At 39.2% G+C, this 23,549-nt stretch overlaps 1 protein-coding gene across 1 annotated transcript; it reads right to left on the bottom strand.

Moving 5' to 3' along the window:
* Positions 1 to 290: 290 nt before the first annotated feature.
* On the bottom strand, positions 291 to 23,451 carry LOC149289610 (zinc finger protein 516-like). The gene is made up of 5 exons (XM_089490419.1): positions 21,686 to 23,451; positions 15,052 to 15,065; positions 7,251 to 8,732; positions 5,520 to 5,624; positions 291 to 508 (listed from the first exon to the last, which is right to left on the bottom strand). Exons 1-5 carry the CDS (start codon positions 23,449 to 23,451, stop codon positions 291 to 293), a joined length of 3,585 nt encoding a protein of 1,194 aa, XP_089346545.1.
* Between the last annotated feature and the right edge of the window lie 98 nt (positions 23,452 to 23,549).

Genomic DNA, 23,549 nt, shown 5'->3' with positions numbered 1-23,549 from the left:
ACGATGCAATGTCACTGTGAACATCCGGTGGCAGGCGGATCCCAAGCCAATCCTCCATTTGATATTGCTCCTTCTTGCTTTTGAAATATAGTCCATTGGAGCAGCAAAAGATTTCAGTGCTTCAAATTTGAATAAGTCCAGTTTTTGTATTTTGCACCCTACCTCACCATATCTGTGATGAGAATATGCTTCATTAAGAACGGTCTTATATCTTCTGGATGTTTTTCACTTTATCTTAGCAAACAAATAATCATCCTTGGAACTGAATAGCATTTCACTTTAGCATTTCTTCACTTTAACATGACAGCTCCAGCCACCTGATGGTTTGAAGGCATGTTTTCTAGCTGATCCTCCATGTTGGAATCATCATTTGGAGGCCTAAGAATCTGTTTGTCAGGGTACTCACTGTTGTCAAACGGTACCCGGTGCACACACTGGACATGTGTCTTTAAGTTCCCTTTTTGAGAGGCACTGTATGGGCAATATCTGCACTGGAATGGTCTCTCACCTATGGAAAGAGTAGAAACATAACCTTTTTACCCACATGTACAGGCCATTAAACGCAGCCATAAAATACAAAGCTGTTGACTCATCTAGTTACTGAGAAACAAGATTTATATTCTGGGGTCAAACGCCTACCTATGAGGATGCAATCATGTCAGGGCTTCTCTTGCATACCAACATTTTACCCCAGGGTTTATTCAATATACCATACGTTTAACAATTTAACTCAGACTAAGCCTGGTGACATTCTCCTGTATGAAAGGTTGAGTAAGCCCTATGTAATGCATAGCTAGTGGGTTGTCAATCGTGAAATCACCTTACATTAACTATGCATTTTAATTCTTGCTGCAACCATGGTATAGGAAAACAGCTGCCCTTAACTTGGAACCAATGGGGTTTTTTTGTATGGTCTTGACTTAAAAGCTAACCAAGGATTGCCTTTCATTATGCATAGTTAGTTGAAGTGTCTTGGCTCACCTACAAACTTGGTATTCAACTTTTACTTGCCATATTACTAGTACAAACATAACATTGTTCTTGATTACAAAATGGGAGTAAAATACAGAGTAACAAAAACAAAATCGAAACAACTAAAATCTAAGGAACACACCAAGGTAGACAGTAAAGAGAAAAGGTAAAACGAGGGACGTAAAAGAAGCAGCGACAGTTAAAGAGAACTCCGAATGTATGCAGAGGACAGAGGCAAGAACCAAAGAATCATTCACAAATCTGTCAAAATGCTGAACAAATAAGAAAGCTTAAAGTAAAAAATACTGCAGGCAGAAATGTGAATTAATGTGAGCCTGGAGTTTTCGTTTTAAAATGCCATTTTAAACCTCACTGAACAATGCCATGTTTTTAAAATATCACAGCAAACTTAATGTTTAATTAATATGTTAACCTTAAACAAAGAAACCGTTAAACTTAAGAGTTCATTTTGCATTAGAAAAAATACACAATCAGACCATCGTCCCGTAGGGATGCAAGTCTTAAAAGCTAGAACTAGATTATATGTCAAATCTATAGAGAGCATAAGAAATGCTTTTGGCATGGCATTATGAAGTAATTATATTATATATATATATTATATAGATATATATATATGTATATGTACAATGATGGTAATAAAATGGCCTGGGTTCCGCTTTTATAAATAAATCCCTTCTTTATGATAGATACCCGCTGTCTGTTTGGATTAAAGGAAATATATGCACCAGCAACACAGTTTAAAGTAACTTTACTAATAATGGAATACTTTTAATTGTGGAACTAGACAGGTAAAAAAAAAATATTTAGCAGTGGACTACATTCATAGCAGTGAATTAAACTAAAATTGTTGATAAATGCAAGATTTAATTTCTGTAAACACAAAAGTTGCACAAACATTGCATCAAAATAAACCTTGATTTGCGAAGATGAATTATGACTTTACTCAAGAGTTTAAAATATTGACGTGCTTTACTGAAACGTAATCATTTTTTAAGTAAAATACATATGTCATTGTACAGATTTGTCTAAAGACAAGGGTCTTTTATATAAAAAAAAAAAATCCTGAGGAGCCAAATATGTCATCACAGAGAGTTGCTGGTAATTTTGAAAAAATGAGCCTTCAATCTTGTAGCACTTTGGAATTTACCGTATTTGCTCGATTATAAGACGAGGTTTTTTCCAGAGCAAATGCTCTGAAAAATACCCCTCGTCTTATAATCAGGGTCGTCTTATAATCAGACCTCAAATAGGTCTGATTATGAGACTAAGATCCAGATCCCCCGCAGCGATGCAGAGGACCTGGATCCTCCTGTGTTAATCCCCCCCCCCCCAATTTACCGGTGCTTCTGAGATACAATCGCGTAGAGCTCTACACGCTTCCCGGACTAAGCACTGGGGACCCAGATGCAGGGGACCTGGATCCTCCTGTGTTAACCCCCGACCCAACTTACCGGTGCATCTGAGTCCCCGGTGCTTAGTCCGGGCTGCGTGTAGAGCTCTACGCGATTGTATCGTGTAGAGCTCTACGCTCTACACGATACAATCGCGTAGAGCTCTAAACGCTGCCCGGACTAAGCACCGGGGACTCAGAAGCACCGGTAAGTTGGAGGGGGGGGGCATAACACAGGAGGATGCAGGGGACCTGCATCCTCCTGTGTTATGCCCCCTCCAACGTACCGGTGCTTCTGAGTCCCCGGTGCTTAGAGCTCTACGCGATTCGCGTGGAGCTCTACATGCTGCCCGGACTAAGCACCTGGGGCTCAGATGCAGGGGACCTGGACCCTCCTGTGTTATGCGCCCCCCCCAACTCAGAAGCACCGGTAAGTTTGGAGGAGGGAGGGGGAGTGTTAAATGTGGGTTTGAGGCATTTCTGGAGGCAGAGTGCTCTGTGAAATGCCTTTTAACCCCTTTAATGCCACTCTGCCTCCTGAAATGCCTTAAACCTCCCTATATGCCACTCTTCCCCATAATATGCCTTTTAACCCTCTAAGTGCCAGAGTGGCATATAGGGTTAAAAGGCATATCATGGGGCACAGTGGCATATAGGGTTAAAAGGCATATTATGGGGCACTGTGGCATTTAGAGGGTTAAAAGGCATATCATGGGGCACAGTGGCATATAGGGGGTATAAGGCACTTCTGGGGCAGATGTGCATAACTGGGGGACAGGTTGGAAAATAGAAGGAAATAAAACCAAAATATTTTTCTCAAGCATAGCTTTTATTAAAAAAAGTGTTTAAATGAATTAACATTTACTGGTAAAACTTTTTTCCTATAGGGTCGTCTTATATTCAGGCTTTTTCTTTTTTTCCTAAATTAATATTAAGATTTGGGGGGTCGTCTTATAATCGAGCAAATACGGTAGTAGTAATGACAAAATTCAAGGACTGGTCACTGACTAGAAGACAAGCAACAAAAAAAAAAAAAAATCATCCACCCACCTACATTTAATGGTCATCAAAAGGAGAAACAGCTACCATTGGGTTTACCTATGTATTTGGAAAAACCTATAAATGGAAAAATACTTTCCTTCTTAATGTAAGATTTTTCCAGCAACACATACTTGTTCTAGCCTTTAAGACGTGGCTTTATGTAGGATGTGCAGATGAATGGGATGAGTACTTTAAGTGATAAATGCATTATGTTGCAAAAACATTTGTAAATAAATGAAACTCAATTCTTGAAAACCAAACCAATTGAGATGTGTCTCTAAGAATCATTTGTGAGCCAGTGTAATTTATATATTATGTAATGTCTTGATGAATTGCCCCGGTTGCAAAAAATTATAGAAAAAGTATTCTCCAATATTACAGTATTACAAACTCAAGTAAACCCAGGAGACAGAGTGGCTTTTTTAAGGAGCCAAGAATACATAGAGACCAATATAAAACAGCATATACAGTAAGATAGCCAAAGTAATTTGTAAGGCCTCATAGCCACCTGGTTCCTGGGATCTGTCTAACCCTAATCTGCTAAATATTTTTTCCTCTGTTGGATTAAATGAGAGTACAAGAATACACAAAGGCCACTGCAAAGCACCAAATTCGGCTCACCATGGGCCTGTGTGCACTTCATTTGTGAGGTCTTTGCGAGTAGGAGGAAATGAGAGAAAAGCCGAAAGGGAGGTTTTTCTTTGAAAGAGGAAAAACTCGACATTAGACATAGGATAGCACACCACCACAGAGTCCACAGAAGCTGTGAAGTTAAGGATAAGGAGTTGCTCTAAAGACTTTAGATGGAACATTTGGACATATACTCTTCAGAAAAACACAGACGTCATATTGAACATATTATTTAATCATACTCACGGAATTAGCATTAATAAGGCCTTGTAGGCTTGTACATTTACAGGATGCATTTCCATAGAATTCTTCCATCCATGTTAAAGAGGAAGAACTTACTAATCAATGACCGTTGCACATAATGGGCAACAATGTAATACATTTGAAAGATGAAAGACCAGTGCTTTACTGAGGAGTACCACTGTACAATGTTTCTCCCCAGGAAACAAAAGAAAAAGGAGAAAAAAAAAAACACTCAATTGACAACATACTTGTTTTGGGGCATCTGCGGAGGTGGTGTGAACTTCAGTACCTCGGAGTCCATTAGACTCAAATACCACTGTGGGAACAAGGGGTCTTGTTAAACAGAGGAGCATTCAGGCTTTCGTTAGTGTGTGTACATCACTGAGACCGTTTAACCACATTAATACAGAAGAAATACCAGCTACTAGCCTGTGGCCAGAACATACCAATTTACTATAACACTTACAGTGAGAGAGTGTGCTAATGGCAGCCTAAGGGCACTGCCCTTTTTAATTCAGATTCTGGTGCTGAAGAAAGCAATCACTGACAACATTAATTATCAGTGTGTGTGTGTCTAAAGGGACCCTCTTCTTGCATTACTTACCATTTGGCCTCTGTCAGTTCACATCAGACTGGCTTATGTATGCATCATTCACACTTCTGAAGAACAGCACACTAGTCTAATTCACTCACAGTATTCTATGACAATCTGACACTACCAGGGTCTAAACAGAGTGATCCATGCAGGCTTCAACAGATGTGATTACAATTCCCCCTTTCACTGATCAACAAAAGGTATGCCATTTACCCTTTAGCAAAAAAAAAAATAAAAAAAAATAGTGATAATGACATTAACAATGGAGATATGAAATGGACTTGGCATGAGCGTATATCATATTTATGTCATTAACCATTCCATTGCCAGAATACTTTCTGTGCATATTATCAGGCAGAAAATTAACTCGGTATTTAAAGCGCCGAATGTGCCGTTAGGCTACCTGTTATGCTAACAAAACCTTATACTGCATTGCTTCACGGACATGAGGACTGCCATGAAAAAAACGTCCATAAAGAAAAAAGAAATCTCTTTTGTGTAACTCCTTATTTAACAAAAGAATAAAGAACAGTAGTTTCACAGACCTGCAAGGTTTGCATTGGATAGCATTCAAGTGATTACCTTAACTGTTTATGCAAAAGGAAAAAAAGGAAACCGAAAATGTACCTGTGTGGGACCTCATATGGGTTCTTAGGTGGCTCGGCTGTGTAAAACATTTTCCACATTCAATGCAAACATAATCTCCTTGTCGTGCCTGTGTCCTAAGCATTCCTTTGGTTTATCGAAGAGGGGGGGGCATGAGGGAGAAGAAAAGGAGAGATGTTGAGAAGAAAACATTATGCTGGAAGAAAACATCATTAGTATGTCTAATGTGTCATCATGTGAGGCTACCTTCAGGCCCTAGATGACAACTGTCAGCCTTCATCTAGGCTGGAGATGACAGGCCAGGCACACGCAGGACTGCGAGAATGCATAAATTACATTGAATTAAAAAACCTTCCCCGTGATGTGCCCGCACCAGGACTGGCATGTCAGGTGTGTGCTTTCCAGAGCAGCTGGATCCACTTTTGAGCCATCACCCAGCTTTGTCAAACAGTGTATCAGGCAAATCAAAGTGACTCCAGCGTGCCAGGGACAAGTCACATGGATAATAGAAAATGAGCAGAAGCAGAGTTTGCCTGTCCCCCCTGGGCGGATGTACCTTGGAGACAAATTCAGAATGAGTGGAGCCATCACAGACTTATCAAACCTTTAGCCCTTACCTACCTGCCTGCTGGTTCTGCTTTGACCCAAGCCCTAGAAGGTACAGACTAAAGACATCTGGAAACGAGAGTGTCATTATGGACATGGCGAGACAGTAAGAGCATAACAGCCCTCTTCCTGTCTTTAGTAAACATGTTTTCTGGGCCATTAGCATTTGTGGAAAGCCATTCAAACCTCTCTTTTTTCCAAAGGTCAATTTACAACATCTGACTTAAAGGGCTAGCTATTGTCTTTGCTGTTGATCAAGAAAGACAAGCCTGACTTTTAGTTCTGTATGTTACATTTTGAATATCATTTGCTCCACTCCACAAAAATAACAGCATTTGGTCCTTTAGCTATGTCTAAATCACCTAGTGGAATACAAAGTCTCCCAGTGATTTCTATACAAGAATGGTAAATTGAAATAAACAGGTGACTGGAATACGAACTTGAATGCACACCATTTTGCTTTACAATAACAGGCAGTTTTATACACAAAATAACATCCTATATCAGGTCTTAGGCTAACATTTTGAGCATTTAGTGGCCAACTTCCAAGTGGTAAGACAAGTGGTCATTGAAGCATGGGCTGGGAAACAAATCATATGGGAGTTGTGGCATACATTTGGCCTCATGCCATCAGCTGGATAAAAATGGATTATGTTTTCTTCAGATTTTTGACACTATTGTTATTGCCACATTACAATGCTGTGTATACAAATGGCAATGAAAAATAAGTGGGTGACAAGCATGCATTCGACTAGAACCAGTCATAGTCACAGATCGAATACAGCAAGTCTATCTGTTAATAAGTATAAACATAATTAGAGCAAGTTCTTAGGGTTTCTGGAAAAAAAATGTCAACAGGGAGTGATTGGAAGGCACCCAAAGTGAAACTCAATTAAGCACCATTTTGTGGCACACTACGTTTTTTTTTAGAACTCCTAACATTACAATGTGTTGGATTCACCATCTCCATGGGATTATATTATTGGTTTTGAAAACATAACATCAAATCTCAAGCAACATTTCTACAACAGTCAGATTACATTTATAGACAAAATACAGAAACAATGTTACAGGGTTTGTTCCCAGCCATTACTTCCCCCCACCCCTATTTAAAAATTGTAACAAACATATTTTCTAACAATTTACCTGCATTTTCCATATGATTTGCATTAGCGCCCCAACTTTGGTATAGAGTAGCAAGGTCCTTTGGAATGTAGGTCTTGAAGATATTTAAAATGTCCAGATGTTTTTCATTGCCCTCAGGTCCTGGTTCTTGTTTAACTGATGTGAAAGGTAGGTAGCCTCCTGTGGAACCTGGTGGTGTTTGTGAAACAGGGCTTGTTTTGACTCCTGCACTAATGTTGGACAATACCCCTTGTTCATTCATTATTTTGCCCTGAGATTCTCGCTGAGGAGCTGGAGAACTCTCATGTTTTGCTTGGGGTTCTACCATGTGAAACGGGAAAGGTGGTTGCTGCAGGGTGTACTTGGTTTTCACGGTGTCAGAGACAGACAGTTTACTATTTAGAGGTGCAAAACTAGGTCCTCCCTGGGGCATGAGATACTTTTCCATTTGCTTACTACTAGATGGCTGAAGAATTTGCCTAGATACAGATGACCGAGAAGGTGATGGATTTCTGTTGAGATTTCCGGCCTGAAGGAATTTTGGGCTTGTTTCATATTTAGGCTTCATATTTGGACTTGGTAGAGGTTGTTTAACTGTGGGACTATATGGTTCTGGTGTCTGTGTCAACTTAGGTTGCCGCTGCATGTCAAAACTTGTAGTTTTAGACCCACCTAAGCCACGGGCATTATCACGCCCCTGAGATCCACTAATTGTCTTAGAAACATTTCCTAAATTTGAGTTTCCTTTGGAAGTTGAAGAACGAGCTGGCAACTGAGTATGAGCAAATTTGCCGATAGGTAAAGGCGGACAATCTTTGCCGCCAAGTGCAGGTGGGGGACCTGTACGTCCACTCCTAGCTAAGAAAAGTACATTGTTTTTCAAATTTTTAAATCCATTTTGTTGAACCCATTGAGGTGCCATAGAGTTGCAACTCACTTTGTGCCAAATTCTTTTATGCATCCATAAAACCTCTGGATAGTAAGTCTTATGACTACAGAAAGGACACTGATGAGCAACCAACGAAGCATGCAGCGCAGAAATAGATTCTTTACTACAGCTTTCTGCCCTGGTTGATTTTTGACTAAGATTTAATGGAACAAAGTCTTCTCCACTAGCACCTTTTTCTGCCTCCACATGCTTCTTCAGAAGGTCTAATGTCACTCCATTGGTTGGGTTCTTTTCCGCAGATAAAACCTTTTTCATGTCAACAGCATTTTCTGAACTTTGTTCTATCGCAGAAAATGAAGTGCTGCCACCATCTTGGGTAGTATTGTTTACAAAACCACAAGGCTCTTTTTTGTAGTTGAATGCTGGTATTTTTAAGCTGGAAGCAAATTCAGATTTGACATAGCTAAAGTCTGGATGTTTGCTGGATGCTAAAGAGGATTGCATTGGCCATCCTAATTTGCTGGTGTTATCAGAAATAAAGTTATGATGACTGTTAGTCGTAGAGATTTGTATGGGCATATCCTCTGTTGAATAGTCATGGTGATATTGTTTCACTCCTGTTAAGAAATAAAAAAAACAATTATAAGCTAAAGCTTTTGAACATGATTAAGATACAAAATAAACTAAGTAATGTTAATCATCAAAAAGTATAGTTTTTTCAATAGACACTTCTGCATGCATGGCGTCTCTAACAAATGGCCATGGACCACTTTAGAAAGTAAAATGTGGATTAGTAGTACAGTCAAGACCCCAATAGCCACACAACAGTCACCAGCTCTGTTTTCAATAGATGCATTTGTTTGACAATTCAGCCCGGACTGGCCATCGGGCACACCGGGCATTTTCCCGGTGGGCCGGGCCGCGGCAGGGCCGGGTTGACTTAGGGGCTGATGGAGCTGCAGCTTCAGCCCCCTACCTTAAAATAGGCCCAGTCAGAACCGGACTGACTGGGCCTATGCGGCCTCTACGGCCGCATTAACGCAGGGCATAAGGGGCACCTGCCCCTTAAGCCCGCCGCAACTGCGACCGGGTCCGCCACTCTAAGGGGCCGGGAAGCATCCACCAGGGCCGGCCTCACGGGTGTGCGGCCGCACAGGGTTTAAATTAAACATCCGGGGGGGGTAACTTTATTTAACATCTTCCATGTTAAATAAAGTTTTTGTTAACTTTATTTAACATGGAGGATGTTAAATAAAGTTAAAAAAGAAACCCGATGTTTTAATTTAATCCCTGTGCGGCCGCAGACCCCTAAGGCCGGCCCTGGTGGGGGCTTCCCGGCCCCTTAGAGTGGCGGACCCGGTTGCAGTTGCGGCGGGCTTAAGGGGCCCTACGTTAATGCAGCCGTAGAGGTTTTAAGGTAGGGGCTTGGAGCTGCAGCTCCATCAGCCCCTAAATCAATCCGGCCCTGCCGCGGGCCCGGTCACAGTTGGTGCTTTCTCCGGCAATAAGGTAAGTAGGGTGAGGGAGGGGGCTGCAGTGAGAAGATGCAGAGAGGGGTTAGATAGTGAGAGGGGGTACATATTGAGAAGTGGGGAAGGGGGTACATAGTGAAAAGGGGGAACATAGTCAGAAGGGGCGACGGGGTAGTGTGAATGCGTATGAGAATGAATGAATTCATGTGTGGATGAATTGCTTGAATGAGGCTGCATTAATGAATGTGTTAATGATTTGTGTGAAATGCAAAGATGGTACATGAAGGGTGGGCTTTAACAATAAATAAATAAATATGGGCTGCTCGGGCTTAAATGCCCGGGCCTATTTTTTGTCCCAGTCCGGGCCTGATGTACCTGCATAAATTACATAAACAATGGGGGGTGGAAGCATATTGCACATATGTTGTGCGGGATTAAATTACCCCCCCAATATAGTATGTATATATACCCTAACAATCTCAACAAGGTGTACTGCACACTTGAGCCAGCACAAATCCACACATTTGCTGCCCTTGTATAGTTACAAAATAACAATAAAGGAATGTAATATATGATAAACTAGTGAGATGGGCTATATCATTTGAAGAACTAGTATGTGCACTGCATCAAACCTTTGGGCTTTACCATCCTGGTGGTAAAAAAGAAAACACAAGACATTCCAATTAGTTCATACGAGGAAAAGTGACTGTGAACAGTTCAAGGCCTCCAGCAACTATGGGCTGGATTATTTGTGGGAGACATGGCCTTTTTACAAGATCAGCTTTATCGGCAAAAGACAGCTTTATAGAATGACCCGGTAAAGGACCTGGACCACACAGGGATGTCAACCTTCTCTATATCAATTTTATAGCCAGAATTGCTTTTCTGCAGGCACAGTGCCTGAAATGTGCTGGGTGCCATCAATAGAGCAAGGACAGAGATGACCCGGTAAATGCTACGAGAGAAGTCACTCAGAAGTGGCTCTAACATACTTATCTCAGTCACTTAGGTTTTATTTATACACAGGATAACTATACACATTGACCTTACGACTGAAAAGCACTGCCTTCTAATAAGCCTCAGCTTTCCAAAGTGTAAGGTCCCAGCAATATAGCAAACTAGTAGATATTGTATCATTGGGTTTCTAATGGCACAGTGTGACCCCACATGCACATCACTGCTGTCATATCCCAGGATTCTAGGGTGATCACATAAGCATTCATCATATAGTAGGCATGATCTGGTGCATTTAAACCCCTTTTTAGTTAAACCGAATGAGCAGATATGTCCCTTGGAAAATTGCTCCCTCCCAAGACCAACGCGAGACATAAGACGAAGATGATGAAAGAAAAAGAAAAAAGTGATCAGTGTTAAAAAGCTATGAAGATGGGGAAGTAATTTTTGTTAGAACATCTTAGCAGAGCAAATGGTATACCATAAATATACCATATTTTACAAAAGTAAAGATATTACATCTACTTTAAGTACAAATAAAGTGTATTACTACACAACATGATTAGCGAGGTCTCCTAAAACTACAGGATGCAAGGAATTTAAAAAAAAAACAAAAAAAAACTTGATTACTTGATACACTGTTCTGCATCTTCTACAAAAATGAATAAGTCAGACTAATAATATTTCTAAAACCTGGCAAGTCATGTGTAGGTATATATACTATTTTTTGTAGATATTTGCCAATTAGTGTTTCATAAAGCACAAACCAAGGTTAAGGAAGAAAATTATAACCTCTAGGTTGTAAGCTTGTTTAAGCAGGATCCTCCTCAAAACGGTTTATAACCAACTACACGTATGGATAAAGTAAGCATGTTTAAGGTGATGCGTTCTGTTTGGAAACACGCATGCATGTATTTGGATGAATGAGAAGAGTTCAGAGGAAATTAAAAGGGATTCCGGGTAAGAAGCTTGTACTGATGGGCAGTATGCTCAATTCCAGCAAAAACAAAACTGAAAAGTGTTTTTTTTTCCTCAGACTATTCGGCAGCAACCAGCTCTACATGCCCATTTACATCGACCCATAATGGGAGGAAAATATCAAAGCCAAGAATGTAATTTGGCAGCTATTTTTCTCGCAACAACAAATAGAATTCCTTTTTTCTAAACTCGTTTAGAGGGATCACCACTCATAAATCAACATAACATGCATATGTAGGTATCCGTATTTGTTCAAAACTTCTTGTCTGGTGAGTTATAGAAATGTATTTCTTTCAAATAAATATGTTTTTTTCCCTTCCTCATATGCTTCACACAGCTAATTTTGTAGATATCCAGAAATTCTGCTCTCCTTACTATGTGGCAAAGAAGCAGTATTCAGGTGTGAAATTGCCTCATTTCATCATTAGTTCAATTACTAAAACAGATTTAAGAACTCAACGTAGCAGAAGTGAAAAACTAGTGGAACTCTGCTGCCACTGTATGGCTGAACTGGGGAATAACAGCTGATGAGGATTTGGGGCAAAGAAAACATGCATTTTTGTCTAATAAAATAAAAACCTGTATTATTCAGATTAAATCAGTATTAGCAATATAAAGGGTTGGTGGACAAATATATTTTCAAAACAAAAAAAAAATGCTCAAGTGTTGTTCTATAGCCTTACTGCAGAAGGCTATGTATAAAGGTTACCAAACCTAAGTGTAGCTAGTCACATGATCTTTTGCCTACAAAGCATTTATTTTTGTTAAAAAAACGTTATTGTTTGTAATTTTGGCTAGTTGAACTGATCCAAGGTGTCATTTTTACTACCTACGACCATAACTACTGAAGTACCCCATATTTAATCCCATGATTTAAATGGTAGCACCTTCCGGCCACTGATCGTCTGTTTCAAGCAGCAAATTAGCGAAAAGGATTGTAGTACCACGAAGGAGGAGAGAAGCGGCAGCTTCTACCTTAGATGAGTGCCTTATACATGTTTTCATTAAAAAAAGCATACTAAATGTACTCACAAAGTACTTCTTCGGTGGGGTTGTCAGGGGCAGTAAATGTTCCCTTTAACCTTTCATGTATGAATAAGTTTATCATAACCCACAACGGTTGTCTCTCTATGAGCCGTGGCTTCTATTTTGAAAATCAACTTAAACAATTTGGCAAAAGAAGGATTTCCTTCCCCCTGCAACGGCACCAATATAAACACAGGACATGTGTGTTTGCTCAGTGCATTATCTACAGAGAACTGTAATTTAACATGTAATATTAGAGTTCGCTCAGTGCTGTGTGTGTCATGGTAACAGGCTTGTTCTTAAAGCACATGACAAATGAATGCACAATGCTAATGGTAGATAACTACCATCTTAGAGAAGGTATTTACGGCAGAAGTAACCAAAAAAATGCATTTTTTAGCTAAAATTTCCATGAATCTCAGGCAGCATGTATCCAGCCATAAGACAAATATAATACAGACACAGCTAGGGATATGTGTCTAAACTAAATTGGAGTTCAACTAAAAACCTTGACAGCTGCCAGTGACCAAAAGTTTAATTTCAGCAGGTTTTGTAAATCTCATGATGTAAAACCTTATATTTTATTTTTACTTACTTCTGCAGACAAGGAGAATAGAAACGTTGTCTTATTATGATCAATGAGAGATATTGTTCACTAAGGCACATTAAATTCATAAGAGGCGTTGTACATCCCAATGGATTACACATGAGGCACAGTATGTAGACATTACTGTATAATTGATTTTATAAGTCTTCCAGAGAAAGATACACTATTTAAAACTTACTCAATTTAGAGGTAGAGAACAAGAGGAAAGTAGTTGACGTGGTGAGGAGACTGACTAATGGCAGAGACTGGCAGTACTGCTCAAAACCAATTTTACCACATAGAAGTTTTAAGATAAACAAAGCCAAACATGAATGAAGAATAAAATAATTCACAGTGGGAAGGGTTTTGCCTATTTAGTTGCTAATGACTCAGTAGCCTGATGACAACATTGGCTCACCACACTAATTTAAAAGTATTCTTTACGATGTTCACGACACACAGAGCCTTATTCACTGTTGAATGGAACACTTGGGAAAGACTGACAGTGCCATACTATGTCAAAGACAATGTTGGCATTGATTTTGACAGATTTAATTTTTTTTTTTGTACTTCATTCCCACAATTCCATATTAATTTTTCCAGCAAAAATAACTATAATTATGCAACTCATCAGAGGAGGCGGTTACTTGTATTAATGCAAGGCAGACAATGAAAAGTAAACATTCAAAGCTATCAGTTCCAGCAACTATCAGAATAATGTAGCTCTACCGTGTCACCACTAGGTGGCACCTGCTGACACTGAAATAAAGATGTTTTCCTACTTCCTTCAACCTGATGTTTCCAATCTCATCACTGAATCAATTTTAAAAAGGCATATAAAGAAATATTAACTAATATACCAAATAAGAACTAATTTGTTGAGTGTATTGGTCAGATCTTTGATTTTTATATAACAGTTAAAAACTATACTTATGATTAAAACCACGCAATTTTACATATGACTATATTTTGGCAGATAATTGAACTTTTTTACCTACAAAGCTTAAAGGTAATTTAGCAAACAATGGAATTGTTTAATCAGCAGAACATACCACCTGTTGCTATAGTGAGTAGACCTCTTTTCAAACTACAAAATAATTACTTTTCATAAGTAACCTTTGCACTGCATTCATGTTTGTTCCATCTGCATCATTTAAACTGGAACTAGAGCTTTAACTATACACAATCTGGCAAAACTTTATTGCTAAAGCATTTTTCTCTGTAGAAAAGGATGAGTCAATTCAAATTTTCAAATGATGTAAAGGGCCAATAACAGCATGGCTAAAGTGGTCCCAGAACTTTTGTTTAGCATGTCTAGAAGGAGATCCCAAAAAGAAGCAGTGTCCTACCATGTATTGTGATTCTGCGGAAACAAAATGATTATAGGAAAGGACATTTGTTGAATGCTGACTGTTCTTTCCCAGGAATTTGTGTATTATGTTACAAAAAGTTATTATGTTTGATTTCTGATCCATTACTTTGTTCCCACCTGCTTTACAAAGATTGTAAGCTTGCAAGCAGGGCTCTCTCTACCTAATGTATCTGTTTGTCTTAGTCTGTCAATTCTCGTCTTGTCCTACTCCTTGAATATATGTATTGTATTAAGCTCTGCGTAAATTGTTGGCGCTATATAAATAATAATAATAATAATAATAATAATAATAATAATGTAGCCTTTGGTTAAAATACCCCATATTAAAGAATGGCCAACATTAGCTTTTTTCCACTACAACCAAACAACTAATACATAGTACAGGTTTATACCAGTCATGAAACTATATTATGATCTCACAGTTCAATTCCAGCCTGTTCTAAATTTCTTGTAATCTTACAAGTAGGCCACAAGTAGAAGATGGTTGGCGAGTTTACCATTCACCAAGAAATGCCTGTTTCCATCAGCTGAGTGTCTCGGATTACAACAGGGACCCGGCCTGAAAGTTGTACTAGAAGACAAATCAATTGTATTTAGTTTCTTACTAGTTAAACAGCTAGTAGTAGCCATTTTATTGTGTGTTGGACATGCAAGGGTTGGAGGCTTCCCACGACCTAAGAGCTGGGTTGGCACTTCATATACTTTAATGAACACTTACAGCGTGATTTAGCACCCCAAGGCTAATGTCTGGTCCACTATGCACTTAATACATCCCAATATGTTTGCCATCTCTGCCACAGAGACACTAAGCCTAAATACTGTTCAATAAAATAAATGCAATGAAATAACTTGCATCGGCTGTATTATACAACTTTTGCATGATTAACTGTAATCTTATTCCCCCTAGGTCTCCCGAAAGCTCACAGCACCTGTAATTAGATTTTTCAGTTCTTTGTCTGATCTGATAAAGCCCGATTTGCATTGTTGCCCGAGTGGGCTAGGTATGCAGAGAGCATGTTATTCTGGGACTGACGGATATATCGGCCTGCAGCTGCTGCTAGCAGAGAACGTACACGCCACACCAGGAAGCCACAGCCTGAAACAGCGCAGGCTTCCTACTAAATGTAACAAAATAACACCAGCAGCTGGACGCAAAATAAATCACAGATAAAGCATGTGATTTTCTGTTATTAGAAATATATATATAAAATATGTTATTAGAAATATATGTATATATATATATATATATATATATATATATAAAATCACACACATCATAAAAACAGGTTTAATGAAAGAAAATATTTCTTATTGAAGCTTTTGTACAAATATTCTTGAAGCTTCTTTGGGGTTAATAACCCCGCTTGGGATTGACTTTTCAACTAACCTTGTCACCCAGCAGCAAATGCTTAACTAGACATTGTTCCTTCAACAGATCAAATGTCACTGAGTTGTTCTTTTAAAGCTTTATGTGCACATTGCGGGAAATATATTTAGGTTATAAAAAAAAAAAAAAATCCACATTATTTCAGAAGAGCACTTCTAGGTTTTAAGGGCCTTTAAACTAAAAATGGAATATACCTCTACACAATGAGTGGATTAAATTATAGACGATCAACACAGGCTTTACAGGACCCTAGGTAGATGTTCGGTGACACGTTTACAAAATGGAATGTAAATAATATTATTACCTTGATTTTCACATAATAAAGTCCATTTTTATTTCAGCACTGACCAGGCACCTGACATTCAAAAACTATGCAAGCAATCTTTATCCTTTCCTGCCTCACACTACCTGCCTTCCAGTTTTTCTAATTCAATAAGCTGCTTAGTGACATTATACAATGAACGGCACGCTTATTGCAAAAGGTTATAAAAAGGAATATATACACCGATCAGCCACAACATTATGACCACTGACAGGTGAAGTGAATAACACTGATGATCTTGTAATCACGGGTGGGATATATTTGGCAGCAAGGGAACATTTTGTCCTCAAAGTTGATGTGTTAGAAGCAGGAAAAATGGGCAAGCATAAGGATCTGATCGACTTTGACAAGGGCCAAATTGAAATGGCTAGGCTACTGGGTCAGAGCATCTCCAAAACTCTTGCGGGGTGTTCCCCGGTCTGCAGAGGTCAGTACCTACCAAAAGAGATCCAAGGAAGGAAAAGCGGCCAACCGGTGACAGGGTCATGGGCGGCCAAGGCTCACTGATGAACGTGGGGGCTAAGGCTCGCCTGTGTGGTCAAATCCAACAGACGAGCTGCTGTAGCTCAACTTGCTGAAAAAGGTAATACTGATTCTGATAGAAGGGTGCCAGAACATAAAGTGCATCGCGGTTTGTTGAGCATGGGGCTGCGTAGTCGCAGACCAGTCATGGTGCCCATGCTGACCCCTGTTCACTGCCCAAAGCATCTACAAAGGCCACGTGAGCATAAGAACTGCACCATGGAGCAATGGACGAAGGTGGTCTGGTCTGATGAATCACATTTTCTTTTACATCACGTGGATGGCCGGGTGCGTTACCTGGAGAACACATGGCACCAGGATGCATCCATGGAGGCCCTTGAAAGTTCAGTGCTGTTCTGACAGCAAAATGGGGGAACTACATCATATTAGGCAGGTGGTCATAACGTTATGGCTGATTTATGTGTAAGTGCTACAAAATACTTACTGTGAATGGCAACAACCTCTATCACGGCTTTAAACATAAATCTGTGCTCAGAAAATTAACAAATTTCCCCTACCTTGTCATTCACCATATTACTTTGCGTGTACATCAGTTAGATACAAAAATAGTTTGTTGACAAATATTTATGAGGGTTAAGACAAAAGATTTTAAGATATTAATTAAAGTGTATTACATTAAAGGTGCTGTCCCACCCAAAAAACATTCTTAAAATGAAGCGTTTCAAAACATTTTGCTCCTTTAACATTAGATTTAGCCAAAATGTGTCCTTTATAGCTACAACAAGAGGAGTTCCCCCAGTGAGAGATCACTTCTGTAGCAGTCCATAAGCCGTGTTAAGACACAGCATGAGAAGTAGGCTCCCAAGGGAACAAAGTCCAGATTTTCTTTAAGAGAGCAAAGACGGTTTTAACCAGTAATGGACATGACTACCGGTAATTCAAATGCGAAAAATGTACAATTTATTTTGTTGTAAGAAAATCGGAAAAAAATATGGCATCAATTTAACTAAAAATCCTCAACCTCATAGATTAGGATGCATGGGTTTAAATACACTTACATTGCTCCATGTCATTTGTATTTAAGGCAGTTGAATATCTGCAATGCTTTCGAGTGATACGAGTTGTAGTCCAACAGTCATTGGATCAAGGACAGGCTTGGTCTATTTGCCACATAAAAGCAATTGTAATTCAATGTCTGAAGTGCGGCATGCAAACTGGGATTAAAGGATAATGCCTGTTGCAATGCTTAAGTGACAGTTTTAGTAGCGTACTAATATTTATGAAATCTTGAAACAGGATTAGTGCCCACAGGGACAAAGACTGCCGACCCCCGCACCCCACACATACCCTTACACCAATTCCTTATCATGCCCCCTCTGGAGTAATACGTCATCCCTATGTGTATTACTGACCGACAGCAAATGCAGACAAAACAGTTTAGGAGGGGACAAAAAAAAAATGCTTTGTGGGTTGGCTGAATTACAATAAGTGGATAGGTTTAACTTTGACTATTTGTCTGAAAAGCACTTTTGCTGGGGGGGGAAAAAAAAAAAAAAAAAGTAAAATCATGTGACTAAAAGTCCACTTGCCACAGGCAGTACTCTTAAAAGCTGGGTACTAAAATCCACATGTCATATACAGAAAATACCTCTGCTCTGTAAATGGATCTCCAGTTTACCAGGTACTTATGATCTATAAAAGGTTAGGTTTAAATATACGTCAAGTCCCCAAGGTCTTGAAACTACTCCATTCTCCTACTCACGTCCCAATGAATACATTAAAGGGAAAAGGACATATTATGGAAAAATGGATCTGCTCTATATGTTAACTTGGCTGTAAACACATTTTACATTTAAACAGGACTGGAAATTGATTTCTCTCTCACTCTCTGTTGAATTGCTGATTAATGACTATACAGTACTAATCTACATCTACTACATTGAAAGATGTTTTTCATTTATTGCCTTGGTGATACTATTCTAGTCTTGCTTATGAATACATGTAATCTACTGTCAGGGTATTAAAAAGAGGAAATATAGGTTTTAATTTTTTTCATTAAAAAAATAAAATAAAAAAAGCTATATGGTAGATTCTGAAACAATACAGATCCTCGTGACCTAATTTTCTCTTCAGCTTCTCAACTCTTCATAAGCACACTATTAAACTTAATTAGTAAAAGTGAATGAGATCACCATCCAGGAACGCATGTTTTATTTTGGGAACTCTGTTACATAGGATTGTGCTGGAATTGGCACCGGCACAAGTCAGAGGAAAATGTCCCCTTCCATTCAAACCTGACTGGGAAGGATAAAATCATTTTTAGTGTACTTTGATCTACAGTGGTGCTCATTAAAAGGCAATGCAGAAATTATTATTTTTGAAAATTCTGGTTGATGGCAAACTCTTATTGAGCATTAAAAACATCCTATTCTACTTGTATGATAACCCTTTTGCATCAATTAATGTAATCAGAGGAATGGGCTGAGAGTGCCATCTCCAATGATATATATTTCAGAATCAAATCAGTATAGCAGGTATGTAAAGAAAATAAAAACAATAGATGTGGCAGGTACCATTATATACATGCTTAAACAATTAAAAGCAATGCCATGTATTTTGTACAGCTGGAGAGGATCATTGACTCTTTTAAAATATGGTATCGTATTAACAGAGTCTGACCCCTTGGGACATGAATTTCAAAAGGTTTATATTGCACCTCAGGGATACCCAACAATATAGCCTTAAGGTCTAAATCTCCCAAATCCCACTCACTACTGCAAGCAAGAAAAACTATAAACCAAGTGAACATGAACCTGGAGCACTGGAGAAAAGAAAATAAATAGTAATAAATATGGACAGACGTATTGGGCACAGGGACTTTAATGACACTACATTCTAAATACATAGAAATTCATCCCCATTCCAGTTTATCCCAAAGGTCTTCGATGGACTCTGTGTGGGTCACCCAAGTTCTTCCAAACCAGTCTCATCCAACCATGTCTTTATGGACCTTGCTTTGTGCACCACTATATGAACAAAAGTATTGGGACACACCACTTAATTATTGAAATCAGGGTTTGGACTTGTCCCCTAACTTCCAGTGAAGGGAAATCATAATGTTGCAGAATACCAAGATATTTTGGACAATGCTTTGCTTCCAACTTTGTGGGAACAGCTTGGGAAAGGCCCTTTTCTATTCCAGCATGACTGCACCCCAGTGCGCAAGGTCCATAAAGACACGGTTGGGTAAGTTTGGTGTGGAGGAACTTGACTGGCCCACACAGAGCCCTGACCACACACACTTTAAAATAAGATAAGACTGTCAATTTGTATACACTAAGAAACTGAGGTGGTCGTGAGGAATTAAATGATAATCAGTAATGAACAGATTAGTAATTTTTGGTTCATAATTTAAGTACAGAAAGCTGCTCAGTATTATCACTTAAAATTGTACCCTGCTGCAAAGTGTATTTGCCTTCTTAAAAGCTTGGTTATCTACACAAAAATTTATTTTCCCAGCATTATGCTGAAGCTTTCAGTCTGCAGCATCATGTTGCAAGGTCAAGACACACAATCTTGTATAGAAGTCAGCCTGATGCATTTTACTGCAGTCACGGATAGTAAGGAACAGGGGGGGGTGGAATGGAGGGTGGCACAACTTAATCATGACGAGCAAAACAATACTGCTACACCTACCCATCTTCTACTTACAGTTTGGTTACCACTCACATTTAAAACTAAATTTGCAACCATGATCACTGTGAGCATAGTTCATGGCCAAAACTATTTAATGGGAAGAAAGCAGATGGGCTGATTTTCAGTCTCACAATATCTGGTTTCTGTAGGCAAAACATTTACATTTATTTGGGGAACATCTGGCAGAGTTCAACACTTGCAAGACAAGCTAGATTACACTTAACCTACTATTCTGACCCTTTCACTCAATAATTCAGAACATTCTGTCTCTGTTTTTGCTTAAAAGGTATCAGTACTTTGGATTATAATTATAGGTAGAAGAGGTGTGTATTATGGAAAAATGCATATCAGAGAGTCAGACACTTTTTCTGCATACAATAATGTAATAAAATATGCAATTTAAAACGTACATAGTGTTTCTCCAATCTCTGTGCACTTTAGGGTCATAAGGAAATGGCACAGCTTAGTCTTTCTGCAAGCAGACTTGGGCCTTTTCATGATTAATTTGACGGGGTTCATATCCCCCCCTTCTAGTGATTTTGAATTATATATCACCCTCATTGGACAAGCAAAGATCAGCACCATCTGCAGCAAGAGGCCAAGCTATTCAAAGTGGCTCTGATGCTTTTAGGGTACCTTAGCTGCACCTGAGTCTCTATTTCCCAACAGAAGGTAACTTAAATTGCGCCTTTGACACTACGGCATAATGTGCACATGGTCATCAGACGTCATCAAGATTTATAAAGTTATACCACATTGTGTAAAGTAGTGTTGTACCAAACAAATGCATATTGTGTAACTTTGCTGGAAGCACTAGAATAGTATAAAACAGCGGTTCGATATTATAGTAAAATAAACTGCGCTATAAAATAAAATGTAATTATAAATCTTGCTTACATTTTTTTTTTATAAAAGTATTTACACTTTACCCACATGACACAGTTTAAATATATTTACTGTTATGAACATATAGATAAGCATTTTTTTATATAAATGAAAACATAACCAACTAAAAAGTAATGCAAGATGGACATTTTAAAAGAAATAATTTAACTTGAGTAACTTGAATAAAAAAAGGGCTATGTTTATACCTATACTATTTCCAAATAATGCCTTATTTGGAAAAAAAAAAAATTAAAAAGTCCTTTATTTTGTTTCCAAGGGTGCCTGTATTACTACCTTGATTTAGGAACTGAACGTGTGCTGTATAAATTTGGCATAAATAATGGGATTAACCAATATGCTATAGACTATTTAGCTTTTAATTAGGAAAACAGCCTTACCTGGTGACAGAGCAGCAGCTTCTTCAAAACTGTCATCATCAGCACCATCATCTCCCATGCCTGATGCAAGAGAATCCTCTGGGGCAGAAGTGGAGTCTGGGCTGCTAGGTCTGCTAGCAGAGTCACCATCGCTATTTGAGCCATATCTATCATGATGAGAAATGGAGCCGTTCTCACTGAGGCTCCTTCGCTCCTTCCTGTGAACCCTAGAATGAAGCACCATCTGATGGTATGTACGAAAAATCTTTCCACATTCAAAGCATTCAGTGGACTTATTCTGAGAGGACCTTCGGCTCTGCTGTGATGGTGGTCTGAATTCCAAATCATTTGTTCCTTCTATATGGTTTTCTCCAGGTTGTGCACCGACACCTTTCTCTGTGCGGTTACTACTTGAGTTATTGCGTTTCTTTGGATTGCTGGTATTGTGTCCTTCTGACTCACGTTTTCTCTTCTCCTGACCAACAAAAACATATTCACCTTTCTCTCTGTCATAAGTTACATCTGCATCCGCCAAAGTCTCATCCCATCCCAAGTATTTAACATATTCTGAAGCCTCCGCTACTTTGCCTTTGGTAGCTAGCTGCCAAGCTTGATAACTGTTGACTGGGTCAAGCTCAGGCACTCTTTTACCTTGCTGTGCACTTGATGTTTTACTGGAGTCCTCCAAAGGTTTTAGTTTAAGGTAGTCTAGGAAAAACTGCTTGGCTTCAGGTGATTCTGAAATTCCATTACATAAGCCTTCACTTGCCTGATCTGCTTTGCCTTCACCAGTGTTTTCTTCAATTTTGCAGTGCACAAGGTTGTGTGCATTTAGGCTTTCCAGGTTTGTAAACAAATTGCCACATTTTGTGCAAACTTCATAGAGACATAAGCCAGTCATTATGGCCTCCTCCTGTACAACATCATTAATAGTGGCTACCAGGTCGTTGTCTGATTTCGGTTTATTTTTACTCCCTGTCTTTGGACCATGGGATTTCATGTGGTTTTTTAGGAACCATGGCTCTTTAAATCTTCTGCCACAAATGTGACAACCATGATCAAATGACCCCCGGTGCTTTTTCATGTGGGCCTTTAGAAACCATGCCTGACCAAAGGCCTGTCCACAGACTTCACAAGGGAACTCTCCTCCGCCAATCTCATTTTTGCCATTCTCAGGAAAACCTTCCCTGTTTAAGGGGATTGCAGTTGTGATATGATCTTTCTCAATGTGGTTCAACAGGGTCTCCTCTCGTAATGTCATGTAGTTACAAAATCTGCATTTGTATGGTTTGTGCACCTGCAGAAGGTGCTGGTCAAGCTCCTTCTTTCGATCATATTTATTTTTGCAGAAGTTGCATGGGTAACTGCCGGGCTTGTCATCATCCATTGTTTCCTGTTCTTCTGTTTGTGCCGTGCCATTAAGTATTTTGTTGCATGCAGATGTGCTTTTAGTGGGGCTTGCACAGCCACCCATACCTTCAGACACACCTAGTTCTCCGACATGAGAGTCTGTCATTTCCACATCTTGTACATGACTAATAGTGCCAGTTCTATGGGTTCGTAGGTGTATCTTTAAGTTTCCTTTCTGGGCCGCCCTGTGGTCGCAGTAAGGGCATTTGTATGGCTTTTCACCAGTGTGCTTTCGCATATGCTGTGAAAGAGAGCTCTGGAAGGGGAAACTTTTGCCACAGATGACACAGCTGAAGGATGATGATTTATCTTCTTCATTGTCATTTTTACCTGCTTTCATGTTGGACTCACGCAGCTCCATTTCAAATTGCTTCCTACGGTCCATCATCGGCATAACATTAGGCAGAATTAAACAACATTAAACTCAACCCAGCAGTGGCTGGCAGCGGAGATGTGGTTCAAGTGCAGCTCTACTGATAAGCA

This window comes from Sceloporus occidentalis, unplaced genomic scaffold (genome assembly GCF_023333645.1).
Source record: "Sceloporus occidentalis isolate IW3139 unplaced genomic scaffold, rSceOcc1.0.p SCAF_44, whole genome shotgun sequence".
Classification (NCBI taxonomy): domain Eukaryota; kingdom Metazoa; phylum Chordata; class Lepidosauria; order Squamata; family Phrynosomatidae; genus Sceloporus; species Sceloporus occidentalis.
Note: the sequence above shows the minus strand (reverse complement) of the source record. Positions and strands in the feature narration are given on the sequence as shown.

Excerpts from the sequence above, each read along its gene's own strand:
- LOC149289610 (XM_089490419.1), bottom strand. The coding sequence starts at position 23,451 with ATGGACCGTAGGAAGCAATTTGAAATGGAGCTGCGTGAGTCCAACATG. Across the intron at positions 5,625-7,250 it reads AAATCATATGGAAAATGCAG|GAATGCTTAGGACACAGGCA; the intron begins GTAAATTGTTAG and ends GATAAACCAAAG. Across the intron at positions 509-5,519 it reads CCATATGAGGTCCCACACAG|GTGAGAGACCATTCCAGTGC; the intron begins GTACATTTTCGG and ends CTCTTTCCATAG.